This window comes from Microtus oregoni, unplaced genomic scaffold (genome assembly GCF_018167655.1).
Source record: "Microtus oregoni isolate MIOR12 unplaced genomic scaffold, Mior012 000002F_ref0000024, whole genome shotgun sequence".
In the NCBI taxonomy this organism is placed as follows: domain Eukaryota; kingdom Metazoa; phylum Chordata; class Mammalia; order Rodentia; family Cricetidae; genus Microtus; species Microtus oregoni.
In genome coordinates this window covers 65,669,137-65,695,401 of record NW_024543061.1, presented here as the reverse complement: position 1 = coordinate 65,695,401, position 26,265 = coordinate 65,669,137, and the positions used below count along the sequence as shown (strand labels likewise).

Here is a 26,265-nt window from a genome sequence, read left to right as displayed (position 1 = left end):
TCTCTAGACCCTTCCATGGAGTCCTAGACACGCCACTCCCTAGGGGTGGGCAGGCCTTGGGAACAGATACTATATTTCTGTATTCCACCCTTTACTGCATCTGTATTGCCCTCTGTGGTGCTTGTCACGTAAACAGATATTTAAATGTTATCTGTTTTACAAATGAAGCGCTCTCTCTCTCTCTCTCTCTCTCTCTCTCTCTCTCTCTCTGTCTCTCTGTCTCTGTCTGTCTCTCTGTCTCTGTCTCTCTCTCTCTCACACACACACACACACAGCAAAAAGCAAAACTAGTTGCTTGCTGTGACAGGCACAGGACACTTCGCAGAAGGTCAAAAGAATGCCCCAATGCTAATGAATATTATGATAACCCTTTTATGCCCCTCTCCCTTCAGTTTAGTAAAAGCAGAGAATCCCATTGAGGAGAACTGAGAGCTGGAGCCTTCAAATAGACCCCATTGCTAGAGACACCACAAGACCGTGGTTGCAAGAGACAGGGATCAAGCTGGAACAGATCTGGGAACCCCCATCCCCTACAGGAAGCATTTAGTGTGCCAGAGGATGCTTCAGGTTGACAAAGGCATCAGCGATCATACCCAGTTCTGAACCTAACAAACTATGACACCATTCTGCCAGGCACATAGAGCCCACCTGAACAACAGTGACCAATGGCTCTCCGATTGGATTTGATCTTGGCTCAACAAGCAGGAATCCACATCTGGTAAACCCAGATGAATGTCCATGCCTGAGGAAGCCATAAGCCCTAGCAGATAACTTACACCTAGAGTTTTGCTAAATGATAGTAAGCTGCCTAAATATCAGTGTTTGTAGCCATACGCAAACTTTACTGCAGGGCCCAGTCAGTGAACAGTGATAAATACAGAGACTCATAGCTGCCCAAGATACTGAGAATGAGTGGTAGACAAGGGTTCAGTTCTAGACAAGATGTTTATACCACCCCAAGGCTCAGGGAACAGAGCAAGAGATGCCATTAAAGTAATAAGAGGCAGAAGATAGTGAGAAATGCCACCTGCTAGACACGGCAGAGCCCTTGAAATCATGAAGTCATAACAGCTATGGGCACTGGGCCTGAGCTGAACTGGGGCTGCCAACAGTCAGTCATGTATGAGGGAGGGACTTAGGGGAACTTTCCCCTTACTTCTGAGTGACCACTGTTGAGCCTACTGTGCTCCAGTATATAGCTTGCCACCCTGGTCACACAGGTCTTCCTGATTAAACTCAGTGGGTCCCAAAGCAAAATGAAGGCTACAGGTGGGGGATATGGATGTGTGAAGAGGAGGGAAATAAAGCGGGGGGGGGGGAGTGAGAATACCAGAATGCATAGATGAAATTATCCATGAGCTGATTTAATTAATAAAAATTAAAACTCATTAACATTGATGCTAAAAATAAGATTATATAAGAAAACAGACAAATGTCCAACTTCATTATGAATAATACAGATAAGATCTACTGAAAAGATAGAAATAGTGAATAGTGAGAACCCTTGGTTGACAATTGGGTGATGCCAAGCAAAGGCTCTCAGCACAGGACCAACACAGGGACAACTGGGAACTGCACTTTCTGGTTGAATGAGGCCCTGAGGCTCCTGTGCCACCAATGTCCCACTGAGGCACAGAAGTGCTCGTCTAGGGGACTTGACTGGAAAAGGAGCAGTTCCGTTGGATCAAAGGTTCTCAACCTTCTTAATCCTGTGCCTTTAATACACTTCCTCATGTTATGACCCCCAGCCATAAAATTATCTTCACTGCTACTTCGTAACCATAATTTTGCTATTGTTATAAATCATAATGTAACTATCTGCTATGCCATGACCCAAGGGTTGAGGACTCCTGAGTTAGATTATAATAACTCGGAAAATCATACATGTTGTGTTTCGTGCTGTTAGATGGCAGAGGAGAATCCTGAAACACAGTTTCAAACACTGCGCATAAAGAATTAGTTTTTGTTGTCTCTTGCTCCATTTGTCTGGCTTCATTTTCTACTGGAGGATTTGTCTCTCCATTTTCATCTTAAGAAAACAGAAATAAAAGTGATACCTTAATGGTCTTCCTTTTGTGACCCAGTGGCGGGTGAGGCAGGGGAGCAAGGATACATGGTGTGTTTGTCTTTTTACGGAGGAGACAATTTCTCCTGCTGAACAGTTTTGGAAGAGCCCACAGCACTAACCCAGTATTGTTTCACAAACCCACATTTTAAAGCTATGTCTCACCATTCCTGTGGTGGTTTAAAAGAAAATGGCCCTCAAAGGAAGTGGTGCTATTAGGGAGGTGTGGCTCTGCTGGAGTAAGTATGGCTTTGTTGGAGGATTTACGTCACTGTGGAGGCAGGCTTTGAGATCTCATATACGCTCAAGATACACCTGATGTATCAGTTCACTTCCTGTTGCCTGCAAGATGTAGAACTCTCAGCTCCTCCTCCAGCACCATGTCTGTCTGCATGCCACCATGTCCCACCATGACAATAATGGACTAAACCTCTGAAACTGTGAGCCACCCCAATTAAATGTCTTTCCTCTATAAGAATTGCCATGGTCATGATATCTCTTCACGGCAATAGAAACCCTAAGGAAAGCAATCCCCTTCTCCTAAGAGTGTCTAACAACAAACAAAAAAGAATTGGGAGCATTGCTGGACTCAGACTTGAAGGGGGCAGTGGGAAGAAGGGAGTACATCCTACATCCTCAGACTGGGCCTCTGATGCAGGCGGGGGGAGGGGGGCCATTAGCACGGGTGACAAAAGTATGATTACTCAATAGCTACCATTCACTCCCTCACTTGATCTGTCATTCATTCAACAAACATTTACAGAGGAGTCGGCTCCCTGGACTTCATGCTCACTGCTAGAAAACAAAGATTAACTGTGCTATGGTTTGAATGTGCTCCCTTCCCCGCCCAGTTCATGTGCTATTATAATAGGATCTTTGAGAAGCAATTTAACCACAAGGTCTCTGCCATTGTGGATGTGTTAATATCATTCTAGAATGAGGTTCATTTTTAGGAGAGTGATTTTATTTAAAAAGTAAGTTTGTCCCTTCTTGTTCTATATTCTCCTGTGCTTTCTTGACCTTCTGCCTCCCACGGTGGGCTGACACAGCAAGGAGGGTCTCATGAGTGGCTTGGACTTCCGAGACTCCAGAACCATGAGTCAAATACATTTTATTGTTTATAAATTACCCAGCCTGTGACATTCTATTATAGCCACACATTTTATTATAGGATAAACAGATCGCTATCTACTTTTTAAGAGCTCCGAGGAAGCATGGAGGAAGAGGAACACATAAACACCCATGACAGTGTCACAGAGTTGATCTGACACTGGTGGCCGCATTAACGCACTGCTGCAGAACATTGGCCACTGTCTTAGGGAGGGTTTCTATTGATGCTGTGAAACTCCATGACCTAAAAGCAAGTTAGTGGGGAAAGGGTTTATTTGGCTTACACTTCCAGATCATAGTCCATCATTGCATTGAAGGAAGTCAGAACAGGAATTCAGGCAGCTGGAACCTGGAGGCCGGAGTTGATGCAGAGGCCATGCATGAGTGCTGCTTACTGGCTTGCAACCCCTGGCTTGCTCAGTCTGCTTTCTTATAGAATCCAGGACCAGCAGCCCAGGGATGGCACCACCCACTATGGGCTGCTCCCTCCCCCACTGATCACTAATTGAGAAAATGCCATACACCTGGACCTCATGGAGGTATTTCCTCTACCGAGGCTCCTTCCTCACTGATGGCTCTAACTTGTGTCAAGTTAACACACAAAATCAGCCAGTACAGGCAGGAATAGCTCGCTTCCCCAGCAGGGCCCCCGGAAGGTACCACACAATTGGTAATCACTGTGTTTGGCTTGAAGACCACGCAGAAGAGATGCTGATGGTCTGCCCGATGATGCTGGGACTCAAGCTCTTTTCTGCCTGAATGACTGACATTCACAAGCTGACTCAAAAACAAAGGCAGCAAATTAAACTCAACTCCATTCTGTATGGGGTTTACACAATGGACCAGGCTCCATTCGGAAACTTCAGGAAGCCCAGACCAGAAGGGACAGGCTTATAGTATCAATTTAAATATCAAGAGTTTGCCACATGAAATATCAGTGCAATACCCAGAGAGACCTCTAAGGTCCACTTGGCTCTGAATGTCTTCATTTCTTTGTCCCTGAAGGAGACTCAGTTACCACTCCTCTCCTCGCTCCCCAGCCCTGCAACCAAACGAGAGAGAGAAATGAGCTGTTGAGATCAACTGATTTACTTCTGAGAGCCACCTGGTGATTTCCAGTGGTTTCTGGTGGATATACACATGGAGTGATCTGTTCACTCTTATTCTCACACACACACACACACACACACACACACACACGACTAGAGAGTGTGAAGGGCAGCCATAGGCTTGATTACCCCTCCTTCCCTCTGCCACATCTATCACTATGGCAAAGCAACTGAAAGACAGAGGCCAGGAAATCAGGAGAGACCTGAGCAGTGCTTCCAAAACATTACAAAGAGGACCCTTGTGTGTTTTAGTCCTTTTTCTCCAGAAGGCTGCAGAAAAGTCAACAAAATGAAAATAAAATTAGATTTGAAAATACAATAAAGTTTATGGAAATGTTATTGAAAAGGAAATAACTGGGAAAACACAGATATGCCTACTCCGGGGACCTATAACATGGCTACGACAGGTTGACAAAGCTCCCTTCTGAGTTCCCTGGTTGTACGAGAAATAGAAAAGCAGAGTAGTTCCCAGTGTGTCTTAAACAAAGAGGATCTTGCACCTGCTCAGTTCCTCATCACCCATCCCTGTCTCCAGCCACTCGTTCCTTTCCCCAGCACTGGCCAGGCACCGTCTGTGTGGCAGGCGCAGCAACAGAGGTGGTAAGGAATATAGCATCCAGGTAAGGCGCCTGTTTCTAAGTCCCAGTGGGAGGCGGGAGGGCTACAGGGTGCAGACGATGTCAAGCAAAGTCTACCTCGGAAGTAAGAGGAGACAAGTGGCCTGGGACTCACCCTCTTTCCCAGAAGCCCTGGAACGGGGCCCTCTGAGCTGCCCGGACTGCGGTTAAGTGCCATTTAGAGAAGGGGGCAGGTACCCAATTATCCAGTGGGATGACTCAGTTCCTATAAACAGGATGACTCCCGGGAAAGGAATTTCCCGGGGCTTTCAGCCACTGTCTTGGAGCACACACTCCGAGTTTTGTTCCACCGGCTTTGTGCCTTGTTGGGGGTGGGGGTTGGGGGGTGGGACAGGAAGCAAGAGGAAGAAGACCCACCCTGAATGGGATTGCATCTTCCCACCAATGTAAGCGGCTCCGTCCCCACTCCCAGCACCAACTTTCCACATTTGTTGCATTTGCATGGCTCGTGGTGTCAGGAGCATGTGACAAAGGTTACTCATGCCATGTCACAGCCGACCCAGAAGCAGAGAATGAAGTTGGAACCAGAGTTCTGGATATAACCTTCAGCAACTCCCTCTGGTGTCTTACTTCTAAGAGCTAAGCCCGTGCTCCAACATGTACCACAGCCTTCCAAAATAGCACCGCTAGATAGGGGCTTGACGTTCAAAACACGAGGTTGGGGGGTTACGGTTCAGATTCAAACCACAACTGCCAGGGCATCTGGTCTCAGGATGACACATCTGGATCACAGTGCATCATTGCATACGGAGATTCTGCACCTCTAGGTGGGACGGGCCATCCCAACCGAGTCTGCACAGCAAGGGGACTCCTTGAAAGGTGATGTCTGTGGGGCCTGAGTACCATTTGCTTTCATTCACCATCTTTTTCCTTCAGCAGCAAACACTCATGGAGTGTCTACCGTGCCTATTCTATCCCCAAGAAGCTTTCCCCACCCATGAGAGGATATTTTGAACATAGGCCTTGTCTTCAGGTGGGAAAGGCCCACAGTGCTATCATTGATTTATCAAGATAAAATAACAATGAAATTTTATCAAGAATTTCATCTGGACCCTGTCACTAAGTATATCAATACAGGATTAAATTTGGGGCTACACCCCCACCCCCACCCCCCCCACCCCGCTGCCAAGTTCTGCTCTATAGGTTAGGTCTGACAGTGACAAGTGTTCAGAGAACTTGCCCTGTAGCTCTTCTAACAGCAGAGGAATTTCTCCTCCTTGGGTCCTTAGGGAAAGTCCATAGTTGGGCTGTGAGAGAGTCCTATGGCAAAAGAGCTTTGAAGCCTCCTTCTGGGGTTGGGGACCATGATGATTAACACTGTGGCCTGCTCCTGGGTCAGCTTTCTTCCCCCCCCCCCCCCCCCCGCCGGCGTTGGGGGAGGGGAGTTACCCTTGAAGTCTTTCTTAGTAAGCTCTTCAGGAAGAGGGTTTGATATTGGAGATTCCCTTGAAAGCGTGCTGCTCCCCTCCCTCACAGGTTTTTCCAGTAATCCCTCAACTCTCAGGTTTCCCTTTGTCTGAAACCAGCCCATCCCCACATCCACCGCTGCCCCCAGGAAACTCCCTCCTCCTCAGAAGGACTTCCAGCCTTCCCACTCCAGCTTCCCCTTCACCTCAGGCCCCTCCCCCAGATCTGTGTCTGCCCCCCCCCCCCCAGGTTTCCAGCTCAATTTAGAAAAACGTAAATATAATACATCTCTCCCTGCTGCCGCCCCCCACTGATGACCTGCCCTGCCATTACAACAGACAGGCTGCAGTGGGCTCAGCACACTTCCTGTCGGCATGGGTGGTCCTGGGGAGCTGGGGAAGGAAGCTGACAGCTGAGAGCAAGGCCCAGGATCACCGTGTCAGACACACCAGTGGGAGCGGGCAGCTTTGGCTTCAGGGCTCTCATTTTTGTTCAAAGTCCAAGACAAGTGGCCTTCTGGAATTGGGGAGATCTAGCCAGTGGAGAAGGAAGGAAGAAAGCTCACTCCCCTCTGTCCCTCCGCTTCTCTACCAGGCCTCATCAAAACCTCTTGTAGAATGGTAGGAGAGAGTCCTCTAGGCTCGGTTCCACCAGTGAATCGTTGGGACGACCTTCAGTTTCTTGGGTTTGAGGTGCACCATTTAGCAGTTATTCATAAAGGAAGACACCAGCAGCAGAAAGGAACCTTGTTTCAGTTTGAAACTCTGTATGGGACTTCAGACACTCCCTCACATAAGAATGAGAAGCAGCACTTGTTTCCGCTGGTGAATCCAGAAACTTCTCTTACTGTCTCTCTGTGACACATGACCATCTTACAAAGCAAGAGCACACTGACTCGGTTTTTATCTTCTTCCCAAAATGTTAGTTATGCGCCAGTCTCTTCTGACACATGGCACCACCAGCTTTAATCAGAGATGACAGGTGGGTTGTGTCGCATCCGGGGACATGCATCCTCTGGTTTAACTCCCCTTATTGTGAAGGAAGAAAGGCCCAGAGGGATGGCAGGCCCCAGGCTCAAGGCAGAGTTAGACCCTCATCCCCCAGACACATAACACTCCAGGAATGCACGAAGGAAGGAGGTGGCTCACTGGACCTTACATTGATCAGGGAAAGATGCAAGAGGCCAGTCTTTGCTTCAGGGATAAGGGTGAGGAGAAATTAGAGGGAAAAGAATGGCAGCAACTCCATCACCAGGTAAGTGAGCCATCTGGAGGAATGGCAGGACTGATTACTCCCTAGGACGTTGACTTGTCTGCTCACTTTGGCCTTCTAGTTGTTTCCCAGAGCTGCCATGGAGGAGCACATGCATGGGCTCATGTTACACCTTCTCTTGTTTCCCTGCCTTATTCTGGGAAGGAGGGAATAATAGCCTGGAGTGGGGGAGGGGAGCAGGCAGAAGTGAAGGGCAGAGGGGGGCATGAAAGGAGGAAGAGAAGGAGCAGAAAAGGAGAAACAAGGATGATACAGTCTTGATAATCCACCCACTGGATTATCAGCTCATAAATGCTTGAGGATTGACCTGCAGAGAGGTGCCTGCAGCCTAGAGGAGGAGACACAAACGGATACCCTCATTTACACAGAGATTCCTTTATGGGGTTGTCTAGAAATTATCAGTACTCAGGCTGTGAGGGGCACTGGGAAATGCTCTGTCAAACAGGGAAGGCTTGTTCTTGTGAAGTTTTGTGAATGTCTTACCATTGGGAACCTCTACTTTAGGAAGCAATGTCTCTGAAATCCTGCGGGATAAGGGCCTAAACTATGAAGGGAGAGGACCCTTCATGGAGCCAGAAACATAAAACTGGCTTTGCATGTATGAGTGAAAAGACTTGGAGAATTCCAGAGCAAAAGGAACATGCAAAGTTGGCCAGGGAAAGGAATAAGAGGGGCCAGATGGGCTCTTGAACAACAGAGTAACAGGATCAAAGAACAAAAACAACCACAATGGCAAGCCAAGAGAGTGGAGGCTGTAGGAGAAAATGCCCCAACCATAGGAGGCCAAGGCGATGCACAGTAGTGGTGGCCTCCGAAGATACTGCCGGAGGAAAGGTAGCACAGACACCATAAATACAGCAGGTCAGAGAGGGCAGGCATGCACAAAAGTGAGCTTTCTCAGCTGGAGGCCGGGAGGCGACAGACACTAAAGAAGGGTGAGGTAGAGGACTGAAGTTCCCAGGGAACTAGCTTAGAAACGCTTCTTCTGGCATTCCTTTGGGACTCTGCCCTGCCTCACAGGAAATCCCCAAACACGAGTGGGGTGGTAATGGGAGACGAGCCACCTGAGTAGGGTCGAGCAGGTGGTTCCTATATGAAAGGATGCTTGATGAATGGATTATGAGAGAAAGGCAAGAGGAGAGAAAATAATCATCCTGGCAAAGGGTTTTCCAAACGGTCCCCTGCAGAGACTACATTTTTTACAAACATCTTTTGATCCAATTTGAGGGTAGAGGATGACGCTGCACTCCAGTGGACACACGGATGGCCCCATCTGTCATACATGTGCCATACATGAAGCACAGATTGATGAAGACATACTACCAGGAGTAGAACCAGGACTACATTATACATGTATTGGTGTGTGGTAAGACTGTAGGAGAACATGGGTATTTTAAGTCCTATCTGAGAAAACATATTGGATACACAGACCAAAAAAAGATCTGTAGTTTTCTCACCTGGACCCCAGAGAAAAGCACACACCTAGCATTGTGATGTCAGCAGCCCCACTAATCTATCACCTTCGAGAACTACCTCTCCCACGAGCCTTAGCTGGGTTAGGTTCCTGATATTGATGTGGTCCCATTCCTCCATCTGAACCTGGTCCTGCCTCTGCAGCTGGATTCTACTCCATAGATTAGATCTCAACCCTGTGACTCTTAGTTGCCTGACTCATAGCCACTGAGACTTTTCCAACTTCTCCTGCTTCTTCTCTGAAGCTGGGGTTGGTTTACTATCTAGTAAATAGACTCGACATATTTCTGTCTACTATCCCACTCAGATGCAGCTATGGGCTCTGAAGCCCTGGTGTGTGGTCAGAGAACCTTGTATTCTCCTAAGCTGGGTGACTCCTGCAGGCTCTGGAGGGCGTTTCCAGAAAGCAAGAAAGACTGGTTGCTGGTGACCCTTCAAAATATCTTTTGAATTTCACTCCAAGTTAAAAAAAAAAAAAGCCGGGTGGTGGTGGCACACGCCTTTAATCCCAGCACTTGAGGGGCAGAGGCAGGCAGATCTCTGTGAGTTCAAGGCCAGCCTGGTCTACAAGAGCAAGTTCCAGGATAGCTAGGGATGGTACACAAAGAAACCCTGTCTCAAAATAAACAATAAAGGTAACCTTACAAGTCCTAAGGTCTCTCTCCCTTTTTAGGATTTAACAGGCTTTAAGCTTGGGACTGAGAAAAGTGAGATTTCTTTAGCCTTGTGAGTGAAGAAGCAATTAATCTCAGCCCCACAGCGATGGCCTCAGGACTTCAACATTTGAGCTGTAGTTGGAGAAGATGGGGCGATGTCGGGGGACAGGTCATTGAACCCCTAGTTAGAAGAGAATGGTTGTCACGTGACTAGAGGAACAGGAACTGTAGGTTGTTGAAACACAACAAGAAGAGCTGTGCCACCACCTGTGGGAGAGTCCAGGCTTAGCAAGCAGAGGCCCGGCCAGGAGGCAGCACCTACAGTGTTTAGTCAGACCTCCAAGTGAAACTCTCAGATCTGCCTTTATGCTTTTTCTGCCTAATTCACGGCTCCCTATAGCTTTGGTAGGAAACCTTCTCCACTAGAGAGAAATTGGACTCTTGACCTTAACAACCGTGGCAAATGTTGAGGGGCTACGTCAGTAAGCACCGCCGTCTAACTACTCTGTATTTCTCCTCGCCTAGTTCCTAGCACAATCCCAGTGAGGCAGAGAACAGGGGGTGGGGGGCTGAAAACACGAGGCTGCAAAATTAACATTCAAGGAAAACTTGCAGGCAAAGAGGAGAGCTGGGAAACTCCCTCAGCTGAGACCCACTGAAACTATCAGCCACTGGCTCAGAGGCAAAGGCATTCTAGAGTACCTGAAAGTGACCTGTGATCATTTTAACGCTAGAGCAAATTTAGCCTGGTGAAGATTTAAGATGCTAACGAGATGTGTAATGGATGAAATTGCGTCATGTAGAGAAGTATTTATCAAGTCACAGAACATCACACCAAAAGAAAAGCACCCACTATGCAAATGAGCGCCAAAGCTTTTACTGTGCAAATGACCCTGCCTCATCCGCCATGCTGCTGCTACCAATCCAGCGACTGGACTTTCTCTGCTCTGGCCTCCTGCCCCTCTTGGAAGCTTATCATTTTAAAATTACCTGGGCTGGAGAGATAGCTCAGAGGTTGAGAGCACTGACTGCTCTCCTGAGTTCATTCAGTTCCCAGCAACCACAAGGTGGTTCCTAACCATCTATAATGAGATTTGGTGCCCTTTTCTGGCCTGCAGGCATACATGCAGGCACAACACTGTATACAAAATAAATATTTTTTTAAAAAATATAAAAATAAAAATCTCTATTTTTGCTCAATCTGCACTCACCTCTTTGTTCCAAGACATAAGAACTCTGATACCTAAATCACCAGGAGGAAGAAGATATCACCAAACCCATCTTTTGGATGGGAAAGTTAGGCCTGGCTGATGTTAAGCGTTAAGCCCTGAGCCACATATATAGCTAGCATGCTGCTCAGTTAAGATTAGAAGCCCCACGGCTTGACTCCAGGTCATTCCCTATGTTGCATGCTAAGGTTTGGTGGAGTTCATACTGCAGCCCTGTTCTTGACTGTGTATAGAATAAACCTCCTCTAAGAGCGAAGAGGATAAACCGTAATAAAAAGGACACAATCCAGACACCATTGCCCCTCTACTTATACCTAATTCCACATTGTAATGCCTCCGACAACCTTCTCAGCAAAGTGGAAGAAAGAGGCTTGGCATACTTCCCAAGCAAGACATTTCAGTATCATTAAGTTGTTGATACAATCAATATCAACACCGATCTGAAAAGGCGAAGAAGTTGTCCTGGTTTCTGGCTTGATTCCTCCTGCTAGGTGTTCAATAAAAGTTGCGTGCTCCACAAAATAATTAAATGGGTTCGCTTGCATTTTCCCTCCCTTTCTCTAGCCTCATGACCCTTGCGGTCCAATTCTTCAAGAGAAGCAAAGAGTTCAGTCACTTTAATGACCAAGCTTTTACAATTCTTCTTCTCCATCCTCGTGTGAGGTGGAAACTTGCCTATCTTCAGGATTCTCCACTAACCCCAGGTCTGTCATAGAAATCTCCTCATCCCCAAACCACTAACACCGTTTGCTTCTCGTTGTCAACAACAGATGCTTGTGACCGTGAGGCTGTTTGCATCTGCCAGCCCTCTTCCTTGGAGTGCGTTCTTCGTGTTATTGCCAATAAAACCAGAGGAGAACTTATTGGTTCAACCATATATCTAAGAAAAGAAACTGTAGCCGAGACCCCTCATGCACCTTCCACCAAGTCCGCCTTTAAAAGTGAACTTCCCCTTGCCTCTTACAGTTATTACAATGAACTTAACTATGTTAACAAAAAATTCCTCGATAATTAGCAAATGCACTCATTTAGTCATTCATCCATGCTCTCATCTGTTTGTGATATACACTGAGTGCCTGCTAAGCCAGGAAACACGCTGCTCTCTGGGGGATGTAGAGATGAATGAGCCGTGGCCCGCCCCTCCTCACTGATCTTTGGAACCCAATAGGCTAGGTCTGCTGAAGCTGGGCTGTGAATAATGACTCAGTAAGACCCCATTAGTGTGGGTACCAAACATAATGCTAAGGGAGAGAAGCACGTAGGCAACCACGTTACCCAAGAGGATGGGGAACTGTCCTGGACGGCACTGCTGAGGAAGCATTGCCTAAAGCTGGAACACAGGGCCCCAGAGGTTGGGATGCAAAGTGCACAAGAGGGCTGGGAATCTCAAGCTTACCATGCTTTGATAATTCTATATCACATGACTTCAGGGTACTTCAGGAGTTTGTACATAACTCCTGTAGCTTGGTAGATTGGTCTACTCCTTTCAGAAAGGGCTATGTTAAAATGAACCAATGATCAGATCATGAACTATTTTTGACCAACTATCATACTTGAGCAAATGTATCTTGATGAAGCAAGGCTTCATGAGAGCACAGAAAACTGTACACTGTGTTAGAGCATTGGAATAGGGGCCGCACTGGAAGGCGAGATTCTATGACCTTCTTCTCTTGGCTCACGGTCTGTGGTACCCGACACTATTAATTTGTTACTTCCAAGTGATAGAAAGAGGCTACCAAATATCCATGCCAGTAGAAAATCAGAGTTACTCTGGCAAGGCCAGTTGAGGGCAGCTGATGTGAGTTAGAAAACACTTAACAGGAAACTCCTGCCTTCTAAGCCATACGTGCCATGATTAGCTTTGATCAGCCTGCACTGACCCATGCTTCTGCCCCCTCACTGACCCATGCTTCTGCCCCCTCAATTAAGGAACGCAACCAGATGCTTCGCTGTTAGGCCCTTCCTCTCACCCCCTCCAACCTCTGCAGGAAAGCTAGCACTACACCCAGTCCCCTCTCCCCCGTCAGTGTGGGACTTTCCCTGTGTTCTTTCTTTAAAGAAGCTTGTAGATTCCCAGCCTACATGGTATGGAAACTGTTCTTAAAGTGAAGATGTCCCTCTTTCCCTTTTAGCTTGGAAGAACAAGCATTTTACTTACAGAAGAGCATAGGAGCACCAAGAGAAAAGGTCACCAACACAGGACTGTGAAACCCTGAAGGGGCAGTGAGTACCTGAGGCCACCCTATCATTCCCTAACTCTGCCCCACAGTCCCTCCTCTGAACCTGTCACCCAGAGAAGGAAGCCGGGGGGTGGAGGGGTCTTACTCATTTCCATGTACTCAGGGGTCAGCCCAGTGTACGGCTCCAGGCTGTAGTCCAGGTCCCACTGCTCTGGACGTTTTGAGTGGTCGGGGCCACTTTCTCCGGGTTCATTCTCATCCTTCAGCTTTCGAAAGAGCTTCTTTAGCTTCCTACAAAACAAATGCAGTCGTCACGAAAAGCCTTGGAGGACAGAATTATTTCAGCTGCAGAAAAGGAGGAAGAGATGAAGCAGGGGTGCTAAAGGCATCCCTGAACCAAGCATGGAGGTCTTGTATTAAGATAATAAAGAAACCACCCTCAGCACGCTGCCAGAGAAGAAGGTTATCATTGAGGTCACCCATCTACGAAGGCTGCAGCTGACAAGAGTTCCCTGCCTGCAAGACATACTGCCGCGACAGCGGGTGCCTGCAGTCCAGATCTCGTGCAGGTTACCCACGCTGCTCTGAGGTCAGGAGTGCGGTGCCATGTCACAGAGTCAGAATCTTAGGTGTTTGTGGGAACAGGAGTTCCACAGGCTGGGAGCAGTAATGGGTCACAGCTAAAGGAACAGCAACTGCTAAAGACTGTACCCAGGAGGGGCCCGGGGAGCCCACTGATCGCCTTCTAATACCAGCACAAGAGAATGAGCTGGAGAGACGCCATATCTAAAAGAACTCCAGTCCGGCTGGGTGGAGGGCTCTGCAAGACCGTTGTGTAGACAGCTGTATTATGCCTAGGGTCAAAAGCTTCTCTGTGCTCTAGGCAGAGAGAGGCCCGAGACTGTCATGGAAAACGTAAGAGATGGCCTGGTGGTGGCTATGACTGTGAGCAGGCACAGGGTCAGCAGAAAGGCCCAGGAGCTTCAGAACTTAAGGTCTGGGGATGGGGTGGGGGGCAAAGACCTTAAGAGGACAAGGAAAGAGCAGGAGGCCAAGGCTGATGACGAGACTGTAGCGCAGGAGGCAGGGCAAGGACAGGGAGGGGCTCCAAAGTCTTATAAATGTGGATTAGTTCAGGAAAGGGGGCGGAGTGTTTGGTAAATCTACACATAGCTCCCAAGAGCAGGTCATTCCCATAAGGTTCCTCTGGGTATCAGTGACCAGTAAGAAAATGTATAAAGAAAGGCTCTCCAGACCCAGATTTAGAAGGAATCCTATAATTTGTATAGCAAACAGATGGGGCTTTGGGAAGCATCGAACTGTGATTCTGATCCTACAATTCATTCTCTTGTTAAAATAATTCCTTTGATGTTACCCCCACCCTATCCTTTGCATCTGAGCATCTGCTGGGTCGTTTTGTTATTTTTTTTTCATGTCCTCTTTTAATGACAAGTCTCGGGAAGGCTCTGGAAGCTTCTGGAAACCTCTGAGTTTTTCCACAGCATGGACTTGCACCCAGACCATGTGATCTGTGGAGCCTTCTGCTTCAGGGACCTGGGCAGCAGGCAGTTCCATGGATGACACGGGTGTTGGCCTCACTGAGGGAAAAGTCAGAACCTAGCTCTACATGAGTCAAAGGTGATGATGACACCGCCTCTGCTTGGCTATTTCTTTCCTGACTCCTGACAAAGTTCAAGTTTGTTTCTCAGACTTAGGTTCCTAGTAAGACTTCACTGTGTTTGAGGAAGTAGCCCTCCTGGGATGTCTCTGAAGAGAATTAGTGTTGTGTTAGGTTTATCAGTCTATACAGAAAAGGAGAGTTCATAGGTTCTTATAAGCTATGTCCAAGAGAAAATGGCAGTTCCTTGGGGACAGGATCTGGCACACTAGTCAGAATTATGATGGAGATAATGCTGCTGTGGAAGGGTTCATCTATCTATCTATCTATCTATCTATCTATCTATCTATCTTTCTATCTGTCTTTTCTTTCCATCTCAAAGTATGTCTAGGAGAGGCTCCAATGTGTGAGAGATTTGGTGCTTTCTAGGGACATACCTGTGACCCCAACACCTAGAGACTAAGGCAAGAGTATTGTAAGTTCCAGGTCAGCCTGGGATGTTCATTGAAACTCTGTCTCCAAGAAAGGAAGGAAGGGAGGGAGAAAGAGAAGGGACAGAGATAAAGGTGAAGAGGGAAAGGGAAAGAAGGGTAAAAGAACAAGAAAAAAAAACAAAAGAAAGAGGGATAGAGAACCTATGTGACACATGCAGGGCCTGGGGTTCAGTTCCAAAGCAGCAGAGAAACTGGTATTTCTCTTTCCACACAAAACGCAAAGAAAACACACACACACACACACACACACACACACACACACTCTCTCTCACACACACACACACACACACACACACACACTCTCTCTCACACACACACACACACACACAGACACACACACACACACACTCTCTCTCACACACACACACACACACAGACACACACACACACACACTCTCTCTCACACACACACACACACACACACACACACACACACACACTCCATCTACCTGGCTGGTTAAAGGCCCATTTGGAGTTTTGCTTTAGTGTACACTGAAGCTAAATTCAAAATGAAATTGTGCCAGGGTTGTGAGGGGCATGCTATTTCAGGGGCACAGCCCAGTAAGATCCAAAATCTGTTTTGCATAGGCACCTATTAGAAAGGAGAAACAATCTCAGGTGAGGGAAACCCCACTATTGGACACCGCAAATGAACAGCTGTGTCATGCCGTGTCCTTGTCATGACACTCACCACGCGTGCAACTTTCTGGGAAAGATCTGTCTGTGAGCGTCACTCCAGGTAACAATGTATGAAACCACCTGGCTTCTCCCTCACAAGTGTCTGTCCCAATCACATTTTTCGGTTTTTCAAAGATACATCTTGCCTGTCAGATTCTGGGGAAAGCTGGGCATAGACTGTGGAAGTGAGAACTGATTAAGTTCTGACCCAAAAGCCCTCAGGCTGAGGACAGAGGAGAAAGGCGGTTTTTCTGAGCCAGGACCTGCCAGTCACATTTGTGAACTCAAAAGATACAAAAGTCCATGACACACAGTGATAATTCAGCTATCTAGAACCCCCTAAAATGGTTCTTCCTTCTTCTGGTGTCCACATTTTCTAGACAGCCAAGCATTTATTCCATGCTATTTTTATTACACATCATATCAAAGGCAAATCTTTGTACAATATCTTTCTGAAGGTCACGCCTTGAGTATGAGACATAGTCTTGACACAAACCCAGATCTGTTGGCCATTATATTTCTGCTCCACAAAAGGAACTGAATACCACTGGGCATAATGTTTAGTTCACATGATTCCTCCCTCACTGTCAGACTCCACTGACTTTTTCTTTTGACTAGGAAAGATTCCTCTTAACACCTGCTTACCTCATGTTTCCCACCTACATCCTATATAAGGACACTGCCAGGAGTTTGGATTCTGATTTGAGTCTTACCAAGTATGATCTTGAGTGGTAAGTCAAAGATGTATTATTGATCATCAACATAGAGATTCCATCTGACCAAGTTCAAAACGCAGCCTGTAGGATGATCAAGAACGCTGGGCATGGTGGCAGAATCTCTGGCTCACATTCTTGAAGTTGCCCACATAATCATGCCAGGTGACCATGTGTATCTTTTAGCAGACTGGGAACTAGAACAAGAGGGCTGCAGTATAACTGAACAGGGTGCTGTGGGACAATGGTCATTTATCCTGTAACTTGTATTATTTTTAATAAAATGCTGATTGGCCAGTAGCCAGGCAGGAAGTATAGGCGGGGCAACGAGAATGCTGGGAAGAAAGAAGCACAGTCTCCAGTTGTGACCCAGATACAGAGGAAGCAAGATGTGACTTCCTCACCAAATAAGGTACTGAGCCATGTGGCTAACACAAACAAGAATTTTGGGCTGATATAATCGGGGGAGGGGGAGAGAAATGGGAAGCGGTTGCGGGGAGGAGACAGAAATCCTTAATAAATAAATAAATTTAAAAAAATTAAAAAATTATTCAAAAACTAAAAAAAAAAGAATTAGTTAATAAGAAGCCTAAGCTACTGGGCCAATCGGTTTATGATTAATGTAGGCCTCTGTGTGTTTCTTTGGGACTTAATGGCTACAGGACCGGGTGGGACAGAAACCCCAGTCAACAGCAGGGTGTTTGCCTGACATACATGGAACCCTGAGTTCAGTCCCCAGTACCTCTGGCTGAAACGATGAAGCATGCTTCAAATCTGTGTGGCTTACATGTGAAATATGCAGAGACCAGCTTCACTCAGCAGGAGAGAGTTTCGTGCAGCCCCAGGCTTGCGAGGCACCTACTTCACAGATGACTATAGTGACGCTACATCCATCAAGAGACATAGACAGCGAGGCTGAGGGAAGGGACTGGCGTGGAGCTTTGTGACTTAGTATGTAGTTGTGATTGATTAAACTACGGCATACTTTTAAACACATATGCAAAAAGCATAAACAAGAAAGCTAAATTTTCAGCACAAGCCAGAATGTGTTGTTTTCATCTGTCAGGAAGCTGATGGACAGAGAACATGCCAGCACACTGTCACACATATGCCTGGGCTGGTGTCGCTCTTAAATTATTGAAGGCTTCTGAATCCAGAAATAATGTGCTAAGTGGTAGATAAGATGTCCAGGGATGGAAAGAAAGGCATCTCCTGCCTACAGGCTGTCTACAGTTCTATCCACAAGAGAACAGTAAGGTCCTTGAAAGACAGGTGTCTTCTCCAGATGTTTGACTGACATGAAGACAGTTCTTGGCAGCTGTGCTGGAGAACTTGGTTGCATAGCTTCAAAGGGACCAGATGCGGCTTTAGCATCATCTGTATGTACTCTGGATGTTGGTCCACAACAAACGCTGTCTCTAAAACACTGTGTGCCTACAGAACAAAATACATCTGGTTCGTTAGCTTTAATAGACTATCACTGAATAACTGTTAGAAAATAGAGAATACAACTTCAAGACCCAAATGTATCAAGCTTGCTAGTCTTACTGATAACTGGAAGCTTGTTTAAGAAGAGAGGTGGGATGCAACACTCAGACACTGATGTTCCCCCCACTTTCTCCTCTAGGAAAAGAACTTAAAAGTGCCACACAAGGTTGACCCAGCATGTTAGCAGTAAAATGCTTCAATGTACCTAATGAAGTGTAATGGCTGTCTTAGTTAAGACATTTATCACTGTGACAAAACATCATGACCAAAAAGCAAGTCCAAGAAGAAAGAGTTTATTTGAGTCACACTTCCATAGCACTGTTCATCATCAAAGGAAGTCAGGACAGGAACTCAAATACAGGAACCTTGACACAGGAGCTGATGTAGAGGCCATGGAGGGGTGCTACTTACTGGCTTGCTCATCATGGCTTGTGCAGCCTGCTTTCTTATAGAAACCAGGACCACCGGGCCAAAGATGCCATCACCTACAAGGCACTGGGCCCTTTTCCATCAATCACTAATTAAGAATATGCCCTACAGGATGGCAGACAGCCTGATCTTATGGAGGCATTTTCTCAATTGAGGTTTCCTCTTCTTAGATGACTATGGTTTGTGTCTAGCTTCTGTAACTGGCATCTCCCTTCAAGCCCCAAAGGCTTTGACTGGGGAAATGCCATCTTGGAGAATTAACTCCACCATCAGTAGCACCTTTGGGTCATGAGGTGCTTGAGGTAAGAGCAGAGTGAATGTGGTGGCTCATGCCTTTAATGCCAGCACTTGGGAGGCAAAAGCAGGCAGATATGTATGAGTTCAAAGTCAGCCTGGTCTACAGAGCTAGTTCCAGACCAGCCAGGGCTACACAGAGAAACCCTGTCTCTAGAAGAAAGAAGAAAAAGAAGAGGAGGAGGAGGAGGAGGAGGAAGGGGAAGGGGAGAAAGAAGAGGAGGAGATAAAAGGAAGAAGAAGAATCATCATAATCTTGGGCAGTAAATATACAAATTCGGTTGTATAGAAAAATTAAGCAGCCCTTCTTTCCTAGAAGTTTTCTTGAAAGCAGAAAGTACATGATAAAATTCCAGCATGGAGACAGACTCATGGGATCTTCAACTACCCTGTGAGGACTGTCTGACTACTGCAGGAACATGGTATCCTGCAAGAGAATGGTCTGTTTTGCAAGTGTTCAAGACACCTAGCCCAGTCCATTAAAGTTAACTCTGCTTACCTCTGGCATTCCCCAGCAAAGTGACGCTGGGCTCGCTAAAAATAGCCCTGAAACTGATTCCTCTTTAAAATCACGGAGGACAAGAAAGGAGGGTTGGGCTCATCTGCTAAAATATGAGGACCAGAGTTCAATTCCCAGATTCAGCATGAAAAGGCAAGTGTGGGAGCTTCCACCAACAGCACTAGGAAAGAAGAGATAGGCAGATTCCTACCACCAGCCAGCAGGCCACCCTCTCCTATTAGGGAAGTCTGGGCCAGTTAGAGACCCTGTCTCGAAAAACAAGGTGGCGAGCCTCTGAGAAACAGGTTTCCCCTGACTTCCATATACACTCATACACATGTACACTTGCACATACAAAAACACACACAACATATACATACATACATACAGACAGACATATACACATATATACACACAAAACAAGGAAAGGAAAATCCAAGGGGCTAGAAGGGAAAGACAGAGAATATACATTTTTGGACAAGGATTTTTGCTTGTTTACTTGTTTTGTTTGGTTCCCATTTTAGTAGCTGTCAGTAAGGTTTCATGCCCATTTACATCTTTAAAATATATGTAAAACCTCAGGGGTATTCATGCCTCCCCTCTTACGGTCTTAAATCCCATCTTTTGTCGTCAGAGTTTCTTAAATGACTTCATCAGACTTCCCTATTCATCCTCCCCTGAGAATTGCCCTACTTACTCAACAGGAGGACAAATACATCAAAACCTTTATACGCTCTGAGGCCTGGATTATCTCTCAGCTCTGCCCTTCACTTCTATGTGTATTTGAGTAAGTAGCCATTTACTCTGAGCTCAGACATCTGAACTTGGACTGGGAAACGCAGTGCGTTAGAAGACAGCTACTGGCTCACAGGAAGGGGAGTGAATGACCAAGCTGTACGCAAAGGGGAAAGACTGTGCCAGCTGTGCTGAAAGCCTGGCGCTTCTCCAGAAGGCACAGCGGAATGGTCATTACGTACGGGACGCCAATCTCAAAGATATTGTTCTGGATCAGCTGCTTCCCCAGCATGATGATGCTGAGCTGGATGCACAGCTCCATGAGACAGCCTCCCGGAGCACACTGCAGGAGGAAGAGCAGAGAGACAGGAACGGTCAGACCACGCTAGAGAAATGAGCGACACCGTGATGGGGTAAGAACGGGGCTAAGCATGGGGCAACCTGCAAACTGCTGGCCAGGCATGAATGGCAGCAACTGTACTTGCCTCTTCCATGCGGTAGCCGTCGAACACATAGACGTAGCTTCCAGGTCTGCCCACAAACCTGGAAGAAAGACGTGTAAGTAACATCAGAGGAAGCAAGGCCACTGGAACATTTGCCCTCTGCAGGAAACAGCTGTTACTGAATGTCTTCTTTGAATGAACTGGCTTGGGGTTGTGTCCCAAATCACACAAGGACAGGAGTTCACACCGTTGTATGGTAACAAATATCTGTAAGACTTATGGTTCTGTTCTCAGTGCAGCCAGGTTTCTGGGCATAGCGGGCGAGCCGGGCATAATTCATAATTCATAAGGCTAAATGCGGTGAGAGGTTGGGATGGTGTGCGAGTGTGTGTGTGTGTGTGTGTGTGTGTGTGTGTGTGTGAGAGAGAGAGAGAGAGAGAGAGAGAGAGAGAGAGAGGGGGGGGGGGGGTTCTCTATGCCTTTTCCGCTCTACTGGTATCAAAGACTGAATTTGGATTGCAGTTCTTGGGTAAGGGCTTATGATCTGTCAGGAAACTGGGGGTGCCCTTGACCAAATGTGTAGGTACTTTTCCTTCAGAAAAGAATGCACTTGCCTTTTTAGTGAAAAAAATTTCAAAGGAACGGAAGCAGCCTGCCTCATTCCTCTTCTGAAGAGAATGTGTTTTATTGAGGGAGGAGGAGTCTGGGAAGGTGATGGAAGTAGTGAGGCAGAAGCCAATCACAGAACCAGGCAGGCAATCAGGACTCCACTTCCTTCAAATGTGAGCCGCTTGGAACTCTACTCACCCATTCAATACAGCTGAGATTGTTTTCTGTGAAGTCTTCTTGCTGTTTCTACTAACTTAGCCCTTTCTTTTCCCTTCCCTTCCCCTTCCTTCGCTCCCTTCTTTCTTTTCCATGCTGGGGACTGAACCTAAGATTAGCATGTGCTAGGCAGGTACTGTACAGTTGGACTTCATGTCCAGTCCCCCAATATTTTTCCTATATCTTTTATTGTGTCATTCATCACAGACTGCAGTAGTGCTGTTGCCAAGACTAATTCTTCCAGTGTAGCACAAATCTAAGAGTCGGGACCATTCTGTCTGCAATACCACGTGTATGCAATTTGCCTTGGCAATGAAATCTAGATAGAAATATCAGTAAAGTCTTATAGAGTTATCCAACATGTAGAAGAATGAAAATAGAGCCATATCTATCGCCATGCGCAAAACTCAAGTCCAAATGGATCAAAGACCTCAACATAAAACCAGCCACACTGAACCTCATAGAAGTGGGAAGTACACTTGAATGCATTGGCACAGGAGACCACTTTCTAAATATAACCCCAAAAACACAGACACTGAGCAACAATTAATAAGTGGGACCACCTGAAACTGAAAAGCTTCTGAAAGCAAAGGACAGAGTCAACAGACAAAACAGAGAGGGAAAAGATCATCACTAACTCCACAATGGACAGATCTCCAAAATATACAAAGAGCTCAAGAAATTGGTCGTCAAAAGAACAAATAATCCAGTAAAAAATAGGGTATAGATCTAAACAGAGAACTCTCAGCAGAGGAATCTAAAATGGCTGAAAGACAATTAAGAAGATGCTCAACATCCTTGGTCATCAGAGAAATGCAAATCAAAACAACTCTGAGATTCCATCTTACACCTATAAGAATGGCCAAGATCAAAAACACTGATGACAGTTTATACTGGAGAAGACATGGGGTACAGAAAACACTCCTCCATTGCTGGTGGGAGTGCAAGCTGGTATAGCTCCTTTGGATGTCAGTATGGTAATTTCTTAGAAAATTAGGAAACAACTTTCCTCAAGACCCAGTAATAACACTTTTGGGTATATATCCAAAGGATGCTCAATTGTACCACTAGGAAATGTGCTCAACTATGTTCATAGCAGCATTGTTTATCAAAGCCCGAACCTGGAAAAAACCTAAATGCCTCTTGACCAAAGAATGGGTAAAGGAGATGTGGTACATTTACACAATGGAGTACTACAAAGCAGAAAAAATAATGACATCTTGAAATTTGTGGGCAAATAAATGGATCCAGAAAAACATCACATCGAGTGAGAGTAATATAGGCTCAGAAATCTCATAAGTGGCTTTTAGACATAAAACAAAGAAAAACCAGCCTACAATTCACAATCCCAAAGAACCTAAACAACAAAGAAGATCCTAAGAGAGACATATGTGAATCTAATCTACATGGGAAGTAGAAAAAGACAAGATCTCCTTAGTAAATTGAGAGAGTAGGAATCATGAGAGAGGGTAGAGGGGGGGAGAAAATGAGGGGAGTGGAGAAAACTATATAGCTCAATAAAAATAATAAAAGTGTTAATTTTCTTTAAAAAGTATAGATTCATCATTTTGGGCAGTATCTTTGCTACTATAATTTCTTTCAAGCTAAATGTCTTCGATGTCTACAAAAGAGCATTTACACATGGATAATGAACATTCTTTGTGGTACTGTCTAAGCATTGGGCTCCAAGGAAACCAACCTGACGTAGTTGCTGCAAGTCTGATAGGAAATTTCCTTGCAAGTAGCCAAGCAGCCTGACCTGCCACACACACATACACATAAGTGTTTATTAGAAGCAAATTTACAAATCTATTGCATAATAAAGAGTTCTAACTGGTGGTGTAATAGGAGCACTTGTGACCCTAGCTCTTAGGGAGTCTGAGGTCAGCAGACCACCCAGTGAAGTCAAGCCTGAGCTAAATAATGAGTTTGAGGATAGCCTAGGCTTCACAGTGAGAGTCTGTCTCAGAAAAAGAAATCAACATCAAACAGAAAGAAGCCTTGCCCCTTGTCCTCAGTTCTTGGAAGAAGCCCCTAAATTCTTGGAATTTCCATGGTCATGGGACATCTTTATTATTCATTATGGTCTCTTGGGACTATTGTCTAAATTTAAGCTAGTGTGGAGGGGAGTACAGAGGGGTGTGTCGCCCACGCCTTTAATCTCAACAGTCAGAGGCAGAGGCAGGTGAATCACTGAGTTTGAGGCTATCTTGGTATACAAGGCAAGTTCTAGGAAAGGACAGCCAGAGCTGCTGTTACAGAGAAACCCTGTCTTTAAAAACATTAATGTGTGTTTGTGTGTGTGTGTGTGTGTGTGTGTGTGTGTATGTGTGTGTACGCGCGCATGCTAGTGGGATTACTCAAAATGAGGTGATGTCAGGGACCAACCATTCAGTTGGGACTTCCAGCCATTGGACAGCAATCTGCCCTTGGTGTGGGAAGAAGACAAGAGTCTGAGTTTGATCCAATGGCATAATCCCACGGCTGAATAAAGTATGTCTGAGTCGAGAGAACTTGGGTGAGCTTGGTGGCAGTACATGGATGTTCCAGGAGGGTAGTGGGGTCCCAGGACGTGACTGCTCCAGGATTAGGACCCTCTGCGCCATCAGCCTGTGAGCTGCTACTGTTAGCTGTTTTGGGTTACTCCTGCTTTGCTGTAATAAGACTGCACATTCTTGGATTTTGTGAGTTATTCTACTGAGTTATAGAATTCGAGGAGGCGGTGGGAACCCTGGAATTCTTCAGCAGAGGGTCGGAACTGCAAATGTCCTGAGTGCCCAGAGCTTGTGGCTGGCAGATGCAGTGAGGCAGACAGTGAAGGAGACCGCCCTTCAGCTGTGATGCCTGGATCAACTCCAGGCAGGCAGCTCCAAAGTTCACTGTGCAGCCGCGGAGCCTCTGGCTAAACGTGCAGTCCTCTCAGTCTTGGCCTCCAAGGCAGTGGCTCCTAGGAGTCTCCCTTCGGGGTCTTGACTCAAATTCTTGGGGAACTGCCATAGATGTTTGAGTCTGGGGATGCTAATTCACTTCTTCATCAACAGTTGGATAATAGTTAATCCCAGCCAGGAGGGAAATGGCGTGAGGGTGGGAGCTGATAACAGGGACAGATTGACTCTACTTGTCCTGATCATGGAGGACCCAGTCAGTAACAAATTGGGCAAATTGCTTTTGGTGCCCCTGTCATACTCACCTCCCCTTGAAAAAGGCCACATAGAAGATGGGGGAATAGGCATTAACAAACTTCAGCAAGAAGGCTTTGAGGATCAAGCGCTCTTCAAAAGTCTGCTCGGTTTTCGGAACCTCTGCAAGGGAAGGAGAAAGGGGATGAGAGTGAGATGAGAGGGCTTTTCTTATTCTTTAGTCGCGTGTGTGTGCGTGTGTGTGTGTGCGTGCGCGTGTGTGTGCGTGTGTGTGTGTGCGTGTGTGTGTGTGCATGCGTGCGTGCGTGCGTTGTGTGCGTGCGTGCGCGTGCGTGCGTGCGTGCGTGTGTGTGTGTGTGTGTGTGTGCAGTGCAGGTACCCTCTGAGGACAGAGAGGACACCGTATCCCTTGGAATAACAGGAGGTTGTAAACCACATGATACGGGCGCAGTTCTTTGCAAGAGCAATATGGGCTCTTAACTGATGAGCCATTTCAGAAGCCCAGAGATGAGAGTTTTGACCTTGACAGGAGTCACTGTCTCCCAAGTCACAGCTCTGGAGCACAATCCAGGTGATCTGCCTCTCTGGCACATGAGAGCTGGACAATCATCTGGGGGACATCTGCTGGATAACCTGAGGTTACACAGGGTAAAAGGTGCATAAGACCTTTGTCTCACAATTTCTGCTGTCCTCCTCCTGACCTTCTAAGCAGTAAAGTCATTCTGAACCCCACAAGGAAGAATTTGAACAGAAAGAAGTTGACGTCCCCACTCTTAGTTGGTCCAGTGGATATCAGCCAGCCTTTATGTATATAATCTCCATAAATTTTTACTCAAAGAAAAGCTTTGGGCCAAAAAGGGCTTAGAGTTGATTTGGCTTCTGAATTGGTTTCCTTATCTCCTCCTTAATTTTTGCCAGAAAGGCATTTATCTGTTAGATCTAGGGAAGGCTGGGACACCTCCTCATTGTCCACTCAAGAAAGGTCACTGAAGAAGGCAAGGAGAAAAACATGGCTGGACTCATGTCTCAAACCCACATGTCACATCCCCAGGACATGTATCCTGTCATGTCTCAGTAGAGAAGCTGGTCAACATCTTTAGTAGCACCCTGAGGAGATTCAGCAAAATCTCCTCTGGTGCCTTCAGAGACTGAAGATGCTGGCAGACTCCCATGAGAAGCGTGTGGCATGGTTTGGTGGAGACTCCACAGACTGACAAATGGGTGACTTGGTGAAAGAGGGCACAGAGTATTGGTAATCCATGTGTGTTGTTGAGTAAAATATCATGAACTAGTTAGAGTACAGAACAACCAGAAACTATGTCTTACCATTCTGGAGGCTTAAAAGGCAAGATCAAGCTAGACTTGCTTCCTTTTCCCGACCCTCTCCTCATCTACAAGTCCTTGCATGCTTCAGTTCTCCATCTTAATATCCTCCCAGAAGGACCTGCTTTATGCTCCACAGAGCACACCTCACTGCTGGGAGAGCTAGTCATCTCCTGGGGCCTCTTTTATAAGTTCACTTATAAAGGCATTTCTTTATGACCTAAATCATCTCTTCTCAAATGTCCCATTTCCTAAAACTGTAACCTTGGTGATTATGATTTGTACTGGGTGGTCTTTTTTCAACTTGACACAAGTTAAAGTCATCTCAGAGGAAGGAACTTCAATCAGGAAAAATTCTCCATAAGATCAGGAAGAAGGCAGGATTTTCTTAATTAGTGATTGATGGGGAGGGCCCAGCCCATTGTATGTGGTCCCATCCCTGGGCTG

The 26,265-nt window shown here is 46.3% G+C and overlaps 1 protein-coding gene across 1 annotated transcript in view; it reads right to left on the bottom strand.

The window, feature by feature from the left end:
* Window positions 1-26,265, bottom strand: part of Ano2 (anoctamin 2) — a 332,789-nt gene that overhangs the window by 24,485 nt on the left and 282,039 nt on the right. Inside the window, exons 19-22 of the mRNA XM_041635458.1 lie at window positions 24,546-24,657; window positions 20,573-20,630; window positions 20,330-20,430; window positions 13,285-13,430 (exon numbers count right to left, since the gene is read on the bottom strand). Of these exons, the coding sequence (XP_041491392.1) occupies window positions 13,285-13,430; window positions 20,330-20,430; window positions 20,573-20,630; window positions 24,546-24,657 (417 nt within the window). The remainder of the gene's footprint in view (window positions 1-13,284; window positions 13,431-20,329; window positions 20,431-20,572; window positions 20,631-24,545; window positions 24,658-26,265) is intronic.